Below are 21,811 nucleotides of genomic sequence, written 5' to 3' on the forward strand. Positions count from 1 at the left end.
TAAGCAAATATAAAGAATAATGAACATTCAGAAGATAATTGATCCCAAATGATATGAAGGTTACATAAATTAAAAGCTACCCATGAAATGTACTGATTACTTTAGAGTTAGTTTACTGCTCAATTGAAACCATACCTTGAGGGGATATATCCAAGAGTGCTGATGACTATGCATTAATCAGCAGAGGCATCAAGAACAGAGGGAAGAACAGGTGGTTGCCCATTGGTGACAGACACATTGAATCTTACAGTTACTGCTCACAACCTACCCAAAAAAACACTGGGACTCTTCAGGTTTCAGTTCCCACTTATACCTCCCTCCCACCGTGTCTACCATGTGGTGCTAAGGAGTTTACATTCAAAAAGAAATATTAAAAATGAAAAGATGTATATAGAAACTTTGAAGGTTGATTTGAACTAAATAGAAGCTTAACATATTGGACCTCTTCTCTCCTAAAATACATTTGTGGGTGAAAGTGGTTTGTCCTCATAGGCTGTGCATTTCTGAGGAAATAAACTCTGTTCTTGAATAGAAAGAATTGCCAGTTCAAGTCCAAATTTGAAGACACTTTGTTTTTGTTTTTGTTTTTGAGGATATTTTCAAGAAATTCTCTTTCCTTCGTAAAGTTCTGACATAGAGGTACCCAGGACCTTCCCAACTTGACTGTCGTTATTGTAGGGGGAGGTGTTACAGTTTCTGAGATGAAAGCAGAATGTTACTGTTACAGACTGTGAAGAATAAAAGTGTATCTTCAATGACTTCCTTAGTGATCACAAGCATTGAAAAGATAGTTGGACAGAACAGAAATAAATGAGCTATAACCATTTAGAACATGTTGAAAATAGTCCAAGTACTCTTCAGAGTTGAATTGTACTTACTTCAGAGTGTGCCAATATAGTCTATTGAATATGAGAATATTTCCTTTAAAATTTTATGTTGTGAAATTTTCAGGAATTTTATGTTGCCGCATGGTGTGGCAAAAAAATAATAATAAAATAAAATGTTATATTGTGTATATTTTATAATACTCATAAGTTTTACAACAATAGCATGTATAATGGCCCATGAGATACATACATACAAACATATATATATTTTTACTGATAGCTCTTTTGTGACTGCATATTTGGAATATTCTGCTTAGCTTTTTCTATGAACAGAAAATGCAATATCAAAGTAGCTATTAAACACTAATTTAAGGAATCAGTTACCCTTTGAGAGACACTAATTCAATGAGAGCATCAATTAATAGCCCACCCCCCAAAAAGAAAATTGGACTGTGTTAAATGTTCAACATCCTCTTTGCATTAAATTTAGATGGTTGTCACACATCATTAAAAAAGAACCCATTTTAAGAGATACATATATTCTAAGAGCAATTTTATTACTTTCCCACTCATGTGTTTTTTATTAAATTCTATATATATTCAACTGAAAAAAATCTAATGTTCCAGAAAATAAGAATGGAAAGAGGTATTTAACTCATATACATATGTTTCAAAGAACAGCAATAAACATTATCTTTTTCTAATATTTGTTTTGTGATTTCACATTGTCATACAAAACTCAGTAAAGTCTAGCAAGTGTTTCTCCAAAATAACTTCTATGAAAGTTATTGAAGTTAAGAATAAATATATACATTGTTAAACTTATTTTTACAAAATAGGAATGGGTCAAATTCTAATTTTATGAAGTTAATCCTTTAACAATATTGCTGTTATAATCTGGCACCTCTTAGGAACATCTTCTTCAATAATAAAGAATGATTAGTTTTTGTTATCCATTTCAGTAATATATAAATATATCTTTATTTATATTTTTAAAATAGATTTTTATCTGTATTTATGTAGAAAAGTGATGCTAATTTGTTTTCAACTTTCTTTGATGCTAGAGAGGAACTAAAGTACTTGAAATCAAATGAAGACATTTATTTTAGATTCCAGTGTTCCAATGCAATAAAATTCTTAATGCACTTGACTGGAAAATGCTCAACTTATCTCAAAATTGTTACCAGTGGGAAATCTTAAATGATGAGAGAGCACATTAAATGCCTCTCTTTTACCTAAACTTGGGCCCAGCTGTTAGGTCTGACAAATAAAAATGATAAATAGGTTGAGAGAAAAACTCCATAAATAATGGAGAGAACACAGACATTTGTTCCCAGATTGTTTGAAATGTAAAATTTTCTATAATCATTCTTATGATGGATGGGTCAACCTCTCCATCAAGACATTCACTCTATGCTCTTCAACCCATCCAGACTTAGAGAGACACCCACAAGACAATTCATAAATATTTTAGAATTGTATCCTGTGAGAAAGAGGGGAGGGGGGGGAGATAGACTGTCAACATACAGAAACAAGGTTTTTTTGGATTTTTTTTAGAGTTTTCAGTCATCTAAGTCAGAAAAATTCCAAGCTTAATTATACAGGCCAGCTTTTTCCTTTGTACAATGATTGGAACAGGAATGATTATACAATCTCATTTCTAGCAAAGGGGAAAATGTAAAAAAACTTCTGATTGCTATTCAGAATACTATTTCTACATAGCATTCAAGAAAGCAACTTTAAGAAATAATAATAATAAAATAGCACTAAGAATAATATTAAGAAAAAATAGCATCTAATGCTATTTAATGTCTATTAAGTAATGCAGTTTAGGGACTTCTCTGGATATCCAGTGGTTAACACGCCATGCTTCCACTGCTGGAGGGCATATCCCTAGTTGGGGGAACTGAGATTCCCACATGCTACCAGGAGTGCCCTGCCCCCATGCCAAAAAAAAAAAAAAAAGCCAGTTTAACTAGAAAAAGGCAGAAATGGAATATGCCATAAAAATCTAGAGGTAACTGGAGGCTAATTATAACGCATTTCAGTCCAGTTTCATGTATTCCATTAACCAACCTCCAGCCTAAGACTGAGCGGTTTCCATTGTTAATCCACAAATAGATTGTCATTTCAGCTGTCATTTTAAATGATCAAATTTGAAGCTTTGTTTTATCTAGCATGGAATAGAAAAATGTTGTTGCAGTTGGTCTGTGTCAGAGAAATTGTTCATGTGGCCTGAGTTCCAAAAAGCATCTGGCTAATCATTCAGTCACAAAGAACACAGAAATAAATATGGAGTAATTTCCCCTAAGTATATAGGGGAATAAAATTGAAAAAAATCAAGAATATAAAACTTTTTCTTCTTATTTCATGATCCTGCTTTCACTGGAGATTTTTGGTAAAGGATTTAGATATCATGTATATAGAACAATTTGCTCCATTTCACGAGAATTAAATAATAATTCCCCATTCACCACATTGTAAACACATCCCAAGTTGAAATCAGCAGTATATGTTAACTGATGAATTTTTACCTAAACATCCAAAATCAAGCCATAAGTTAGTAAACTAAGACCAAGGCCCATGTGGTAGGCGGGACAGAACATTTTACTATGTATGAGTATTTACAAATCAACAGAGGACTCCTAAGACTGCCCAAGCTGAAAAAACCATGTGATTTAATAACTTGTGATGTGCATTCATTACAAGTGTCCACCTTGTAATGCTATTATCCTTACTTAGATTAGAATTATGAATTAAATGGTAATTTAGTTTGCATTTGATTCTGCTGGAAAAGATTCCATGAAAGTGTTTAAAAGAAGAGCATTTCAGGGAAAATGAGAAGCCTTTGCTGATTCAATCCTCCTGGTGCCCAAACTGCACAAAAGTTACTTAGAAGCAACAAATTGACCCAATCCACTAAGCAGGTATGAGGATAATTTAGAGAAATGAAGCATTTTCTATTTTTAACATTTACTTGCATAAAGTTGGAAACTATTGTGTTTTGAAGAATGAAATGGTATGTTCATAAAGTGGGAGAAATGATCACATTTTCAGGTGGGAAGAAGTTAAAATCAAAGAAAACAGGAGGAGATGACAAGAATGAAGGAGGGCTGTGTCAGTGACCCTGGAGATAGACGGCTTGTGTAAGAAGATGAATTTACAACCAGCTAGATTAGTGGTTGAGCACCGAAGACAAATATAAGGGACACTGAGTTATCAAGATGTCTACAGAGCTTGAGACTAGAAAAGTCTGTAGTCTTCTCAGTAATGATGAAATCACTGTGCAAGTGAGAAATCTTAAAGAAAATAAATTAAGCAATCTGCTTTCATCACATTTAACTTTAATTGGCAGGATGTAAACAACTACCTCCTTAATAACCATGTCACATGAAGCTGGTTTTTGCACTTTATCCATTTGTACCTTGGGCTGCTTTCTGGCTTCTCAAGTTTTAAATTATGATTTTTTAAAAAGAAAAGAAAAAGATCTCTGTTTAATTTTGTGCCATATGGGAATTTTAAAAAACAGTTGGAAGTTTCTCTGGAGTGGCCTTAAATCATTTCATTTGGCCTTCTATAAATAACAAAGTAAGTATAATCAGGCAGAGAGTAGATGGAGACACTGTCTTAAACATTTCTCTAGAAAATGATATACCTTCTGGAGTATGTTGGTTAGTTATTAGTGGTAACCAGATGGAGAATTATACTGTCTCCCCAGGACACTAATGGAAACAAGTTCCGAGATTTGTCTTAGAGTTTTTCCTGCTGAAATATGTTCTAACACAATGCTCAGGGCTGAAATTATCCTGACATTTTAGTATAAAACAGCCAATGTGCACTACTGGCTTTAATGTAATTAGGTAAACCTACCTTAATTAATGAGTGAAGTCGCTCAGTCGTGTCTGACTCTAGTTTTATATTATTTGCAATATGCTGCACAACCAAACCGTATGGTATGTCAAGGCCATTATACGGATTGAACTAAGGCTGAAAGTCAGCCTGCCAGCCTTTACCATAGAGGGCTTCTGGATTTGACCTTCACAATGAGTAGATGACCACCACATGAGAGGGCATGAAGGTTAAAATAAACGAGCAATAAGCTGCAGAGTGGTGATATTTTAGAATTGGGACACGTTTTTCTTCACTGTTTCATTTCCTTAAGAGATAGTACACCAGATTTTAAGAATACAAATGACTGTTGAGTGTATATAAATAAGGTTTAAATTACCCTATAGTTTTTTTTATGAGATATAAATGTGATTACTGCACAGGTATTCTTTTATTTTGAAATGAATAATGTATTTCATGACATTAATGTCCTGTGAGTTAAGATTTAAAAAATCTTCTTAAATAGCTACATTTTCAGTAGGATAAAAAAATAAAGAACAACATTTCTGGAAATTAAAAAAAATTCTATGTTAAAGTTATTCAAAAACACACTATGAAAAAGCTAGTTTATGTAGTTATTGTAGAATGCGTAGAGTCTCATATTTGATTATCTTCTATAAAATAACTTTTCTTTGATAGATTTTGGCAAAGGAAGCACTACAAATGACCCTGAAGACTCTGTAGATACAATAAGACACTACCAGAGTTCCAAAAAGCACTTTGAAGAGAAAAAAAGCAGATCTTCATCTTTCATCTCCTCCATTGATGATGAACAAAAGCCTCTCTTCTCAGGACTTGCTGATTCTCCTCCAGGAATAGGGAAAGCAACTGGACTTGATCTTGAAGAAACAGTGCCCACCTCAGGAAGAATTCACATAGATAAAAGAAGTCACTCTTGCAAAGGTAACCAAGTTTCTCAGGAATCAGTTTGTCTTATGTCAGTGCTAATCACAAAATGCTGACTTTGTACAAATGAAAAGCCATTCCACATGTTAGTCGAATCTGCAATTTCATGATGTATTTGCAAAGATCAAATCTTAGATCATCTACAAAGTGTCTGCAAGATTCTGGGATAGTGGTCATTATTCCCAATTATAGCATAATAGGTTCTGTGTGGTCAGTCAGGCCTAACACAGTGCCACATAGAACATTCTAGGAATGTCTTTTGTAGTGATTCCATGGGAGAGGGACCAATGAGTATTTGAAGAATTCTAACCCATTGATTCTTATATGTATCTTCTGTGTCCATGAAAATGAAAGCGTTAGTCGCCCAGTCATGTCCAACTCTGTGACCCTGTGGATTGTAGCCTGTCAGGTTCCCCTGTCCATGGAATTCTCCAGGCAAGAATACTGGAGTGGGTGGCCATTCCCTTCTCCAAGGTATCTTCCTGACCCAGAGATTGAACCTGGGTCTCCTGCATTGTAGGCAGATTCTTTACCATCTGAGCCACTGGGGAAGCCTTCTGTATCCATTCCCACCCCCAAACCTGTTTTTATAGCATGAAAGGCCAATTCAATCAAAATACAATAAATACTAAAAAAGAACTTCAGTTTACTGTGAATTATGAGAAAATGGGGATAAATGACCCTAAATAAAATATGCTTTTGATTCAACTCATTGGAACACATTTGTTTATTAGGGATACCCAAATATATGGGCTATGTTTTAGACAATATGCATGAACTGTGTAACTGCATTTAATAAATATATCCAGATTTGATGCTAAAGGATGGAAAACTCAGGAAAACTTGAGGACTACTACATGAAAGAACAATTAGCTAAGCATAACAGGATCTAGATCTACAGATCTTATTATCTCACTAAGAATATGTAAGAACAGGCATGGGCAGACTGCCTGGGTTCCAGGTCCAAGTCTGTGATATGCTCTCTACATGTCTTGACAGGCCCTACTAAGACTCAGTTTGAACACCTTCAAAATAGGAATAATATGTTCTAACCAACTAGTCTGTTGTCATTATCAAACAAGATAATCGCATAAATTCAGTTCAGTTCAGTTCAGTCCAGTCGTGTCTGACTCTTTGTGACCCCATGAATCGCAGCACGCCAGGCCTCCCTGTTCATCACCAATTCCCGGAGTTCACTCAGACTCACGTCCATCGAGTCAGTGATGCCATCCAGCCATCTCATCCTCTGTCGTCCCCTTCTCCTCCTGCCCCCAATCCCTCCCAGCATCAGAGTCTTTTCCAATGAGTCAACTCTTCGCGTGAGGTGGCCAAAGTACTGGAGTTTCAGTTTTAGCACCATTCCTTCCCCTGAAATAAAATCCCCAACTCTGTTTAGTATTTTCTCACAGTTTTTACTTTCTAACACTTTAATCTTTGAATATATTCCTAGACAGATAAAAACGTAGAGATGAAGAGAGTATAACAACAACAAAAAAGAAACTATAACAAAAATGAGGGCAAAATAGGGTGTTCTTGAACTGGCAGGATACAAAATTATGGTACAGGGTAAGTAAATATTACTTATCATTGTCACCATTTTTCAAAGTGACTGTGTCTGATAACAAAAGCTTTATTTAACCTAGGATGTTTAGGTTTTACATTTGTCCAGAGTTACTTTCCCTATTTTACCAAATCAGCTTTTGCCATGACCCCAAGTTGAAGTAAGCTCAGAATATATGCAAATGTTCTCTGGACAATCTAAAATCTTGATGAAGTGAATGAAAATAGTACCTCATTTATCACAATGGAAGAATGGAATATTAGATGTGATTACTAAATGTCCCATTTTAGTTATTTATGAAAACGGATTCTGGGAAGTGCTAAAAATAATAAAAGGTTGCATCATGGAAGTCAGGAGTTCTGAAGAACTTGCTGAACCATCCTACTGTCTTCAAAAGAGTATAACTGAGTGGGCCTGATTTTTTTCAAAATATTTCTTGTTGTTTTCCTCTTGAGTTTTAAACTCTCAAGTGACAAGTTATTAAAGATATATTTGGGGGATTTTATTCAACTTGATGATGACGCTCACTGACAATGAATTCTCATGCCCTTCATCTTATGTTTTTCCTTGCCACTTCTTCCAATTATTTTTAATTAGCTATTTTACATGCACAATAAAAGATAGTATTCTATAAAATCTAAGTTAACATCTACAAATTTTAATTTTCAAAAATGTATAGTGACATCTCTGTTCAAACAAACAGCTGCCTTTAAAACTCATAGTTAAATATTCATGTCAATTGAATAGGCATAATTGATGCTGCATAGAGTCAATCCGGAGAAGGCAATGGCACCCCACTCCAGTACTCTTGCCTGGAGAATCCCATGGGTGGAGGAGTCTGGTAGGCTGCAGTCCATGGGGTCACAAAGAGTCGGACACGACTGAGCAACTTCGCTTTCACTTTTCACTTTCCACTTTCATGCATTGGAGAAGGAAATGGCAACCCACTCCAGTGTTCTTGCCTGGAGAATCCAGGGACAGGGAGCCTAGCGGGCTGCCGTCTATGGGGTCACACAGAGTCGGACAGGACTGAAGCGACGCAGCAGCAGCAGCAGCAGCAGCAGAGTCAATCAGTGTGACACATGGTTAACCTAGATAATTAACATAACTAATCAGTGGAGAATTCTAAAACTTGATTCAATGCAAATTTCTTTCCCTAATAATTTTTTAAGGTGAAATACTGTGTGATTTTCAAGAATTTGAATAATGTGTAGGGTGTAACTGTAACTGTTGTGATTCAAACTACTAAACCCCCAGAGACTTTAGTTTTATCGTCAATAGGAAATGCCACTTACATTTCTAGCATTTGTAATGCTGAATCCAACAGAGAAGCACCTTTGGACAGAACCGAAAAGAGAAAAATCAAACTAAATGCACTCTGATCCTGCTTAGATTGAGGTCAAAAGTTGACTCTAGGAAAATTGTGTACCCAGAACCAAATGAAAGTTTACTTTCTGTTCATCCATTTCCAGAAATGTGTCTTGCAACTATAGCAACATTTTCCAAGGCAACCGAGTGCAGATTCTTTCTGAGCTATATTTAGAAAGTATCTAAAAGGATGTTCATTTTGATTAAGACCACTAAGCAGGATCTCCCCTTTGCACTCTTTTTTTTTTCCCATATTGCTGTTAAAACAAGCTAATCACACATATCCAGATTTTAATAAAAGAGTAAATTATAATCAAGGAAGACTTTACCCAATAGTTTACGAGTATTCTTTTTTGCTAAGAGATTATCAGTTTTTTTCTTGAGCACTGAAGAAAAAATAAAATCTTATATAATTTATTGCACGTAATTCACCACTGTTATTTAAAAATCAATATCTTATATATGATTTGAGAATGAGAGAGCTATTAGGCATAAGTGGAAATACTGTAAGCTTTCTCAGCACAAAACTTCTGAGTATAATATGTAACTTTCCATCCTGTCAGTTTTATTGTTTTTGTTTTATTGTCTAGCAAAAGGCTAGACAGGGGGAAACATTGGCATCATCCAGCCATTTATATGAGTGTTCTATTTGTTTGGCATTATTTCTCCAAAAGTGAAAACCTAGTATACTAAAACATTATATTATTGTTTTGCATTTTAAAGTCACATGTGTGTGAATAAGAAATCATACTTTTCAGTGAAAATCGCTGAAGTATTACTTACAAGTTCAGCCATAACATTTTTGATGTTCAGTTTCATAGGAAATTACATATTGTCACTTTAGAAAACAAAACAGCAGTTGTATCCGACTCTGGGATCCCATGGACTGTAGCCCACCAGGCTCCTCTTTCCATGGAATTCTCCAGGCAAGAGTCATGGAGTGGGTTGCCATTTCCTCCTCCAGGGGATCTTCCTGACCCAGGGATCAAGCCCAGGTCTCCTGCATTGCAGGCAGATTCTTTACCAACTGAGCTACTAAGGAAGCCCCTTCCATAGAATAAAGAAGGCTTTAATTTCCTCTGAGGTCTGTTAACCATTTCAATAGTATACGGAACCCTGACCTTATATTTTCCTATTACCATCTTTGGGTGTGCTAATCCCTTTGTTAGAGCTTCACCCAAGTGAAGCAGAAATTGTTGGCACCTCATTAGAGATTTCTATGCATTCAAAGATAAAAGTATAGTGATAGAAAAACCATGAAGAAAAGGTACAGAAATTGTGTCTGCTACCTGTGGATAGGGGGTACTTCTGAAGAAACTGTAGGAAAGGAAGGGATTTCAAGAAACCCTACAAATCCTGTTCCTTGTTTCTAGAATCATAGTTAATTCTCCCTAAATGGGTTACTTTCTATCCAATTTTTAAAATAGCCAAAGATATAAATTCCATAACTTTACATAACTTTTGTCAGTGTTTAATCATAAATACTTGTCCAAAAGAAAAAACAAAAGTCATTCTATCAAAGCAAAATCACTTTTTGTTATTTAAGTCTATTTCCATGTGAAAATGAAGTCAGTCTTTTTTTCTACCAGTCCTCTGAGTGAGGAAAACATACTCCTTCTTTCTCTCTGAAATAAACTCCCAACTCCACCAGTACTGGATTGGTGTGCCATGTGCTCAGTCATGTCCAACTCTTTGAGACCCTATGGACTGTAGGCTTCCAGCCTCCTCTGTCCATGAGATTTTCTAGGCAAGAATACTGGAGTGGGTTGCCATTTCCTTCTCCTAATGCTCTTCCTGACCCAGAGATCGGATCAGCTTCTCATGTGTCTCCTGCACTGCATGTGTATTTTTTACCCGCTGAGCCACCAGGGAAGCCCCAACTAGTATTTTTTCATGGGTTTTATTTCCCAAACTTTCAATTGTTTTAAGCACTTCTTAGATACATGAAATGCAGAGGGTAAGAAAGCATAGTAAAAGTCATCAAAAGTATATTACAGAAATGAGAGGGAAAATAAGATATTATATTTGCCCTCAGATATTGACAACTTGCAAATACAGATTGTTAGAGAAACAGTAAATTAAATGAGGTTCAGAAAATGAACCTCTGTAAGAAAAATGATTAAAACCTTTTTAGACTGAATTCCTCAAGGGCAGGGCCTATGTCTTCTTCATCTCTAACTCCTCTACAATTAGCAAAGTGTCTGGCACATAACAGACATGCAGACCATCTGAAAAGTGGGCTTGAACAGATAAGTGATATGTTTTAAAGTATAGTAACATAAAAATATTTTAAATAAAAGAGCCCCAAGGGAAAATATTGAAATTTAATGTGCATAAATTAAAGGACAGTACAGAAGGAGCTACAGGAAAACATAAAAACATGAAAGAATGTCACGGGACATTAGGACAAAGAGACTTTAGGCCTCTTCCCATCTTTAATGGCTCATTGTTCTTTGGGTCTACTTTGAGTTTAGTTGGTCTAAGGGAATCCTGAAGATCATCACTTCCCCATGGCTCTCTCTTCTCGAACCCACTCTGAATCATTAATTATTCAAATTATTCTGTGGGAAAGAGCCCTAAAATCTTCAATCTGAGGTGAACCAGTACATACATATGGTGCTGTTTCTCCCCAAATGTAAAAGCTCAAAGTCTGTTCTCTTACTAGAGTTTAGGGTTGGCCATCCATGTTTCCCCTTAGCACAAAATAGAAGGGGAAATTGTACTGAAGACTCATAACCAGCTGTGTGGAAATAGGTGGGGGAGGCGGCAGTCAGGATCAGGGTGGATGGGAGTCAGCTACCTATTGGTTGTAGTTGCTCGACGGGTCCCTGAGCCACTGTGGTTCTGTCTTCCAGTTAAATTTCAAGGTCCCTTCCTGCTTGTATTGTGGATGTCTCTGTAGCTATAAATGGGCACCCAAAGAAGCTGACATCCATCTTGCTGTTTCTCACAGATATCACTGACACAAGAAGCTGGGAAAGAGAAAATGCTGGAACTCAGGCTGATGAGTCTAGTCCCTCAGCACTTCAGCGAGCTGCCTGGGGAGTCTCTGAAACCGAAAGCGACCTCACCTATGGAGAAGTGGAGCAAAGATTAGATTTGCTTCAGGAACAGCTTAACAGGTATAAGCAATCGCCAGGCAAAGGAATAACATAATCCAAGCCCTTAGTGGGGTCTGGCTTTACAGTTTGTAAATAGCAAATTCATCCTGCCATAGATCTCATATACACTTTCCTTATACACTTTCTCATTTAAAATAAGACTAGAAGTTGACAGAATTATTAATGTCTTGCAAGGAGCATTTATTTAGAACACTTCACACTTTTGGCAGCATGAATCCTATTTTTTTCTTTACTTGTCATAAAATCAGTATCTCATCAGCATTGCTTGCTTAAGAAACTTCCTTTTTTTAATCCCCTCAAATAATTCATATTTAGTTTGAATTAAACTAAATATGAATTATTTAGTTTAATGATACTAATAATAATAACACCCTTCTTCTTTCAATCCTCCTTTTATACTTTGTGGTGGTTCCTGGTAACTTAGTTATGTGTTATGGCATTTGTTTTAATATTGACAAAATCATTTAAACATTTATTTTTTCAGCCAACTTGTCAAAATGTGATTGAGTTGAAGTCCAGATCCTCTCCATTTTCTCTCCATCTTTGATCTATGACCTTTTAAGATAAGGAATAAATTTTGGTTTTAGAAAGGAGAGAACCCCTTAACCCAAATCTACATGAGTTCCTTAAAATTAAACTGATCAATCATATTTAAGAAAAATAGATGCATGATACTGTCTTAGTTGTGTTACATGTGGAAAGTGACCTTGATTCAAGGTATTTTCTAGGACACCACTGGGCAAGGTATTCCAATAGTCACACACGAAAAACTGCATGGATTAAGATGCTCAAATCACAGGATTTACTAAATCAACTTAAAACACGCAGTGAGTGATGAGGAGAGCCAGATGGGGTAATTAACACATTTCCAATACGTACAATCCTGGTAAAAGAATCGCACAACCTGAATCCTGATTTACATGACATTTATATATATATATATATCTCTCATCAGCCTTCCCTGCTGATGGTGTGGTTCTGAGGATGAGAATCGAGATTTCCACAAAAAAGGTCCACAGATTAAAAACTGCCCAACAGCAATGACACACACTTACTCCATCACTGAGATGTAAGGTCAAGTACACTTGGCCACAGTATAAGCCACACTCTGGTTTGTTACATCATATTTCTATTCTATCTTTGGGACGTTTTGCAGGTTACTAGCATGCTGTTTGTATTTAATGCATCTTATGAAGTCTGCCCATGTCTAACAAACTACTTGCTTACTCATTATCTATACTTACCACATTCTGTGTGTTTTGCTTATACACATGAACTAGCTACTATGCTTACTTTTTCATGTGTTTTGTTGATGTTGCTTGTTGTTTTATTGTTTTTTTTTTAATCTTTATGCCAGAATTGAGCAGTGTCAAATAATACAGTAAACATAAAAATGTGTGTCTACACAAATATACATTACCATTACCATGAAAGATGAATTAGCAATTAAAATAGACAAAAGGAATTAGAAAACCAACTAATTTGTAAATTTAAATAAACTTGTATGCCTTAATTTCAAAGAAAAGTATGACAATACTGCATGAACTAATGATATTTTTTGTATTTTTTCATGCAATTTAACCAAACTTTAAAAGTTAAAAAACTGAGATCTATATCCCATTCTAAAGTGTCAAATATCAGTCTTGTAAAACTGAAACATATATGAGAAAATTAAAACAGATGATCACTTACTTAGATTCAGTAATTCCTATTTAAGGTATAAGAACTTGACATGATCATACTTATTATTGCTCAGAGAAGCATATTTAGTTAATTACTACATTTCCTATCTCTCTCTTCTATTTATACCAAGCTACATTGATCTTTTAGCCATAGTATATATCAAAATACATACTGTACACACAGAACTGATAGATGAAAGTGTGATTTCTGAACTTGACCATCCTCTATTCCTGCATATTTCTTTGTGTGTTTGGGTGGGGGTGTGTGTGTGTGTGTATGTGGCTCAGTGGCTCAGTCATGTCCAGCTCTTTGAAACCCTATGGACTGTAGCCCACCAGGCTCCTCTTTCCATGGAATTTTCCAGGCAAGAATACTGGAGCTGATTGCCATTTTCTATTTCAAGGGATCTTCCCAACCCAGAGATAGAACCCACGTCTCTTTCATCTTCTGCTTCTGCATTGTGGGCAGATTCTTTACCACTGCGCCACCATGCAGTATGCATTCAATTCCTGGAGTAAATGAAAAAAAATGACTGAATGAATGGGTGAACGACAGGGACAGTGATTTCTTCAGCACAGTACTTGCACAGCACTTAACAATTGTTCAGCCTAAAGTTATAGCTCTCTTACTTTAACTACTAACAGGATTACTAGGTCAAGTCATTTAAATTTCTCCAGCCACAGTTTCCTTTTTCAACCTCTTCTGACCTGCAATATTATTGTGAAGACTAATGTAATACATGTGGAGAGTATATATGCTACAAAACAGAAAGAGGCCAAACATAATTAACAATGAACTTAACTTCATTTCTATTATTGATACTTGTTTGAGTATATTCTTCTACTCTTCATATATTTCTATGTTACCTAATTTGGATCTTTATTGAAGGTGAAATCTGAGATTTTAATTTTCCCTTGTTGCCTTGTCATGGGTGCCAATCATTGCTGCTGGTGTAAATCAAAGATCACTGAAAAAACTTGCCTTTAATGTGTCCTGGAACTACAGTATAAATTTTAAGGGCATGTACACCTAGTTCCCATTTGGTTTGCAACCACCATTAATAGTATTACTATTAATACTAATACTAATACTAATACTAATGGGCTTCCCTGGTATTTCAGTTGGTTAAGAACTGCCGCAAGACCCAGGTTCAATCCCTGGGTCAGGAAGATCCCCTGGAGAAGAAAATGGCAAACCATTCCAGTATCCTTGCCTGGAAAATCCCATGGACAAAGGAGCCTGGTGTGCTGCAGTCCACAGGGTCTCAAAAAGTCAGGCATGACTGAACAACCAACACACTGTTAATACTAATAGCTGTTATTATTTTATTATGTTAGTTTTAAAATTACTTTTATACAATACTTTTTTTCACAGCCAAACTGCAACTGAATCTTTTTGACATGTCCTAGCACCTGTATCGGAGAAGGTGATGGCACGCCACTCCAGTACTCTTGCCTGGAAAATCCCATGGACGGAGGAGCCTGGTGGGCTGCAGTCCATGGGGTCGCTAGGAGTCAGACACGACTGAGCGACTTCACTTTATTTTTTCCCTTTCATGCATTGGAGAGGGAAATGGCAACCCACTCCAGTGTTCTTGCCTGGAGAATCCTAGAGGCGGTGGAGCCTGGTGGGCTGCCGTCTATGGGGTCGCACAGACTTGGACACGACTGAAGCGACTTAGCAGCAGCAGCAGCAGCACCTGTATGTTTTTGAACATATCTACTTTCTTGTACTAAATTCTAGCTAGCTCTCAGAAACATTTTATTGTCTGATTCAACCTTTGGATTTAAAATCCAATATATTACATTTTTACTGCACAGATATCTCCAAGAACCTGTTTCCTCCATGGTAGAAGGCAAAAGTTTGAAGAAGGCAGCTCGATTTAAACTTCAGCTTTGCAGGATGAGAATCCTGGTATACTTTTTTAAGTTGGATCTACTCTGTTTAGCTTCAGCATTCTATTCAAATGTAGTAGAACAGTAAATTTCTACCCCATTTATTTCATCCAAATACACATATTAAGTACACAGTGCAATAAAAACAAATATAAATAGTCTATCTTGAGTCATCCTGGCTGTTGCTGCTTTTTGCTTTAATGGCCAATTAAACTCTATATGGGGTTAAAGGTTTACATAAGAAATGTTCTTACATACTTATATATTATGCCTACGGATATACATATTTAGGGAAAATCACTAACGCTTGATCCCAAAGCCATGCTTCTCAAACTTTAATGTGCTTTCGAATCACCTGGGGATCTTGTTAAAATGTAGATTCTAAGTCTAGGTCTAGAATCCACATTCTAACAAGCTCCCAAATCTGACCACACTTTGTATAGGGAAGCCCAAGAGGATATAAAAGTTTCAGTGCTGACTCCATCCCTTGCAGAACACTGTTCCTGGTACACTGTGAGCCTTTGATAAGATGTGAATGAAAACATTCATTTTACACAGCTGTTTAGCTATGCTGATGTAGAGGAAGAAAAATAAATGTCCCCCTACCTATTTGAGTTTCTGGCTGAGACCCCCTATAATAAAAGATTAACAAGAAAAAAAAAAAAGAACATAAATGCATTAACATGTATACCTCATGTACACATGGGAGATCCTCAGAGGAAAATGAGTTACTCCCTGAGGTGCCTTAGAATTCAGGATTAAATACCATCTTTATAGGGAAAGGGGCTAGAGGATGTAGGTCCCTTAGAGAAGAGTAAATGATGTTTAAGATAGATGAATGATCCCTTGAAAGAATAGGTGGGAGGTATGATAGTTTGTGACAAAGTTTGTCTTGGTGTGATGCCTCTTCTGTAACAAAGTTCAATCTTCCCTGGTTGTTGAAACTCCCAGGGAAGGGATTTATGACAATTGAGTTCATTCTGGAATATCTGCCTTTAGGCAGATAAGAAAAGTTCAGAGAAAGCCTCTCCCCGCACTTGCTGCTCTCCAAGTGCCTACAGCTCAAAAGAATCAATATGCCAAAGTGGCTTATTTTGGGGTGGCATCTGCTGCTACCCTTCACTGGCAAAAGAAAAAGTTATAAAATTGAGTTTTTCTGTTTTAAAGACCAAGCTAGAATTTTTCAAAATTCTCTCTAATTCTTCCAGAGTAGAATAGATTATTTAGTGTCATCAGAAGAGTCCATTCCAGTTAAACTGATAGATCCTAATCATAAACATGAAAATACAACCTATGCATAATAGAGAAATTCTTTACTAAAATTCTTCTTCTTGAATGTTTTAGTCTTTGGGGGCTGCTGTAACAAAAATACAATAGACTGGGTAGTTTATAAACACAGATATTTCTCAGTTCTGGAGACTGACGAGTCCAAGATGGAAGTTCTGGGAGATTCTGTATCTAATGAGAACCCGTTTCCTGGTTCATAGATGGCTGTCTTCTCACTATGTCCTCACATGATAGGAGGAAGGGAGCTCTTTGGGGCTCTGGCTTATGAGGCACTAATACCATTCATGAAGGATCTACCTTTATGACTTAATTACATCCCAAAGGCCATACCTCTTACTACCATCACATTGTGGTTAGGATTTCGCCATTAGCATTTCAACATAAACATTCAATCCATTGCAAAATATCAGACTATCGTTAATACAACTAAACCAAGTATTCATAATCACTGCAGGAAGACCTTGACCTAGAAAGAGTCTTAAGTATTATCTCAGAAAGGAAAGTAAAAAGTGGAGTATTTATATGACTTTGGAGTTTGGGCCTTTCAGGTTGAAAAACTGAGGGATTTGGGCTAAATTCATAAGATGATAGTCCAGGATTGATGGACACAGTGACGTGAGGATCTTACAGCAAGTATCGATAAATAAAATTTGATTAAGCAAGTTATTTGCTCTCAAGATCAGTTTGCTGTCTCCAGTGAGTTAATCTGTAGAATTTTCCTGAGGGAGTAAAGTTATTTATTCCCTTAGACTTATTTTTCTCAGGCAAAGTTTTCCTGAAACAAGCAACTAAGTCATGTTGATAAAGGTGGTCTACAGTCTCAGCTAAGTCATGTTGGCACAGACAGTCTCGTTCTCACCCTGCAACAGCTGCCCCACCTGCATGTGATGGTCTTCTGGTCAGGAGTCCCGCTAACGGGCCGCATTCTGCTCTTACTGAAGACACACTTCCAATCGGTTTTCCCTTCTCAGACAGAATCTGTGATATAGAGATTCTGTTTCTTGAAGATGATTGCTGTTTGACAAAGGTTTTGTAAGGAATCAAAATCATTATCATAATGTGTGACTCTCTGTTGGGTCTTGAATTTCATTTGTTGATGAAGTTTTTATTATTCCACTGTCCACCCCCAAATCCTTCTACATGTAATGGGTAAGCTACTCCCTAAATGTTAAATGCTGTTCCTGATAGGATAAATTCATACAGAAATATTTACAATGAATATGGAATTCTCTCTGGGGATTCAGAGGAGAGAGAAATTAATTCTGAATAAGGTAAGATTTGGGTGTGCAGATAAAATTTGTGCCGTACTTTGAAGCATGAAAGAAAGTATTGATGCTTAATAAAATAATGAGTCTTCCTTGTTTAGTTAGCACCATAAAAATATTAGATCAGAACAATGGGTAACAAGTAGATAATAAACTAGTTGATAATTCAAATTTTTGGTGTGTGGTTTTGACACCCGTAAGGTACAGTCACATATAATTTATAGCTATTTGTTTAGAAAACATTAAGCTACATGGCTATACATACCAAATATACCAAATATAGAAAACCTGTACAAATAATTTACAGGTTACCATGATTCTCAGCAGGAAAATTTCTAGTGTCAATATTAAAAACTAGAAGAAGAATGATCTTTTTTCATGTTGTCCCGGTTTATTCTGTTCTCTCTCAAATCAAAGGTTAAGTGCTCTCCATTTTGAACTTCACAAATATAGCATGTATATAACTGGGCAAAATTAGTCTATGCTTTTAACATTTTTGGGAAAATTTACCTTTTTCTTGCATTTTCCATTGAAACAGAATAGTAAGCACAAACAAGTAAAGACTTAAAACTTATCTCAAGAGGCATATGGTCTAAATTTTCTGTTTTATACTCACAAAATTCTTTTTTAATACTGTTAACACATGCAAAGGAGAGGAATCAGATCCATTGTATTCTGTTGTTTTTTCTCTTGAATTTTAATTTAAAATGAGAATGAAATTAACAGGCCATTTGGCTACTTGTGAACTTTGGGGAAAAAATGATCAGGCTGGTATTTTGCAAGCCAGATGGGCTATAGAAGCAAGTGAACTTTTATATTTGGTCTGTTTCTAAATACCAAAGGCCCTGAACTATAGATGGGAAAGGAATTTAGCATTTGGCAGTACTTAACATTAAGGAAAGAATGTAATGAATAATATATAATACTTGATGTGAATAGGAGAGTGGTAACATAAAATGTTGATAATATAAATTTGAAACACATAATAAATTATCCAGTTGTTGCCATTATGAAAGAAATGTGCTATAATATCTCTTTTTTAAAGAGTAAATAAAATATTCATGAGAAACTGACCAAAACCTGACTTAAAAGCAAAGAGAATGACTGATTAAAAATAGATTCTCAATGTGTTTTTTTCCATTTTGAAATCAATAAAGCTTAACTGTAATGTAATACAATGTACACTGTGAAAATGTAGTCTTTGCATTATGTTTTTCTGTTAAGATCTTATTAAAGGAACAGGAGCAATGATCATTATCAGAGCCATTAGTGTGATATAGCAAGCAAGCGTCTCCGTGCTCCCTCTCCTGTCCTTCTTGTTTAAAGCAAGGCCACGATTCTGTTTGGTGGTGCTGCTGCAGTTTTTTCAAATGTTTTGCAATCCTGAACTATTTTAGGACGGTCTTCCCCCATTTCTGTCTGTCCTGCAGACTTGAATCCCAAATGACTGCAGACATCCAGACCATCTTACAGCTGCTGCAGAAACAAACCACTGTGGTGCCACCAGCCTATAGTATGGTCACTGCAGGAGGAGAGTACCAGAGACCCACCATCCGCCTGATGAGGCCCAGGCATCCGGTCGCGTCCATCAAGACAGATCGAACTTTCAGTCCTTCCTCACAGGTGAATATAGACAAGAGCGTCTCCCGAGGGGTGTTTCCAGGGACCACCTAAATCAGAATCTAATAACCTGGGCTGCTATAGAAAATGCACACTCTCATTTCCATCTCTGTCTCTACTCAATTAGAACGTCTGGGAATGAGCCCTGTAATCTCTGTTTTAAACAAGCTTCCCCATACTATCCCTCTGGGTCGTCCCAGTGCACCAGCCCCAAGCATCCAGTATCGTGCATCGAACCTGAACTGGCGACTCGTTTCATATATGATATTATACATGTTTCAATGCCATTCTCCCAAATCATCCCACCCTCTCCCTCTCCCTCTCCCTCTCCCACAGAGTCCAAAAGACTGTTCTATACATCAGTGTCTCTTTTGCTGTCTCGTATACAGGGTTATTGTTACCATCTTTCTAAATTCCATATATATGCGTTAGTATACTGTATTGGTGTTTTTCTTTCTGGCTTACTTCACTCTGTATAATAGGCTCCAGTTTCATCTACCTCATTAGAGCTGATTCAAATGTATTCTTTTTAATGGCTGAGTAATACTCCATTGTGTATATGTACCACAGCTTTCTTATCCATTCATCTGCTGATGGACATCTAGGTTGCTTCCATGTCCTGGAACAGTGCTGCGATGAACATTGGGGTACACGTGTCTCTTTCCCTTCTGGTTTCCACAGTGTGTATGCCCAGCAGTGGGATTGCTGGATCATAAGGCAGTTCTATTTCCAGTTTTTTAAGGAATCTCCACACTGTTCTCCGTAGTGGCTATACTAGTTTGCATTCCCACCAACAGTGTAAGAAGGTTCCCTTTTCTCCACACCCTCTCCAGCATTTATTGCTTGTAAACTTTTGGATCGCAGCCATTCTGACCGGCATGAAATGGTACCTCATAGTGGTTTTGATTTGCATTTCTCTGATAATGAGTGATGTTGAGCATCTTTTCATGTGTTTGTTAGCCATCTGTATGTCTTCTTTGAAGAAATGTCTATTTAGTTCTTTGGCTCATTTTTTGATTGGGTCATTTATTTTTCTGGAATTGAGCTGTAGGAGTTGCTTGTATATTTTTGAGGTTAGTTGTTTGTCAGTTGCTTCATTTGCTATTATTTTCTCCCATTCTGAAGGCTGTCTTTTCACCTTGTTTATAGTTTCCTTTGTTGTGCAGAAGCTTTTAAGTTTAATTAAGTCCCATTTTTGCTTTTATTTCCAATATTCTGGGAGGTGGGTCATAGAGGATCCTGCTGTGATGCATGTCGGAGAGTGTTTTGCCTATGTTCTCCTCTAGGAGTTTTATAGTTTCTGGTCTTATGTTTAGATCGTTAATCCATTTTGAGTTTATTTTTGTGTATGGTGTTAGAAAGTGTTCTAGTTTCATTCTTTTACAAGTGGTTGACTAGATTTCCCAGCACCACTTGTTAAAGAGATTGTCTTTAATCCATTGTATATTCTTGCCTCCTTTGTCAAAGATAAGGTGTCCATATGTGCATGGATTTATCTCTGGGCTTTCTATTTTGTTCCATTGATCTATATTTCTGTCTTTGGTATAGGAGGGAGGAGGGAGGAGGATTCAGGATGGGGAACACATGTATACCTGTGGCGGATTCATTTTGATATATGGCAAAACCAATACAATACTGTAAAGTTAAAAAAATAAAATTAAATTAAAAAAAAAAAAACAAGCTTTCCTCAATCCCACCCCTTCTCCCCAATTCTTTTGCTCATTTAAAGCTTGAGAACGATGGACCTAGAAGAGTGATCTTAAAACACTAGTGTTTGTTTGTTTGTTTGTTTTTTAAGAAAAAGCTTTTTTCAAGAGTTAATAATCTACTTAAGTTTATAAATGGTAGATCATTGAAAACTAAAGACTACCCCTGGGTCCAAAAAAACGTTTAGATAAAGGTTTGTAATTTGCTCTAGAGACACTCTTGAACAGGATCTGGGGAAGGAAGGGGCAAGAACTATGGCCAGACAAGACCTGAGACCAGGAGTAATCAGATAATAATCACATCTGTGCCCACCCATCACTAAGGCGCTCTAAAAGTTTCTTACCTTGATGATGGTAGGAGAAATGTTAGTGTCCTTTATTTTCCCTCTGAAGTCCTGTGAGGAAGCCCTCTGATTTTGTTAATGTGAAAAGTGTAATTCCTTTGGAATTCCATTTTGGGAATCCTTCTTAATCACTTAAATACTGTGGCCAGACTGGACTTAAGAACAGCAATTTAAATAAGAATTTACAGAACAATCTTGCAAAAACTTTTTTAGAAGTTTGGGGATTGAGTGGAAAATGCTCTGGGGAATGAAACTATTTTAATAGCACAGAGTAATGTGCCTGAAGGAAAATAATGCACTCTCTCTAAAGTATGAAGGTAGACATTGATTTGTCTCTAA

General features: G+C 36.4%; 1 protein-coding gene across 2 annotated transcripts in view; it reads left to right on the forward strand.

Annotated features, from left to right (window-relative positions):
• The window catches only part of KCNH7 (potassium voltage-gated channel subfamily H member 7), a 535,441-nt gene that overhangs the window by 504,980 nt on the left and 8,650 nt on the right, over nt 1-21,811 (forward strand). For both annotated transcript variants that reach the window (XM_070804157.1, XM_019971802.2), the window contains 3 exons: nt 5,355-5,618; nt 11,504-11,672; nt 19,233-19,425. In XM_070804157.1, the coding sequence (XP_070660258.1) occupies nt 5,355-5,618; nt 11,504-11,672; nt 19,233-19,425 (626 nt within the window). The remainder of the gene's footprint in view (nt 1-5,354; nt 5,619-11,503; nt 11,673-19,232; nt 19,426-21,811) is intronic.

The sequence above is a fragment of the Bos indicus genome, chromosome 2 (assembly GCF_029378745.1).
Source record: "Bos indicus isolate NIAB-ARS_2022 breed Sahiwal x Tharparkar chromosome 2, NIAB-ARS_B.indTharparkar_mat_pri_1.0, whole genome shotgun sequence".
Taxonomy (NCBI): Eukaryota; Metazoa; Chordata; class Mammalia; order Artiodactyla; family Bovidae; genus Bos; species Bos indicus.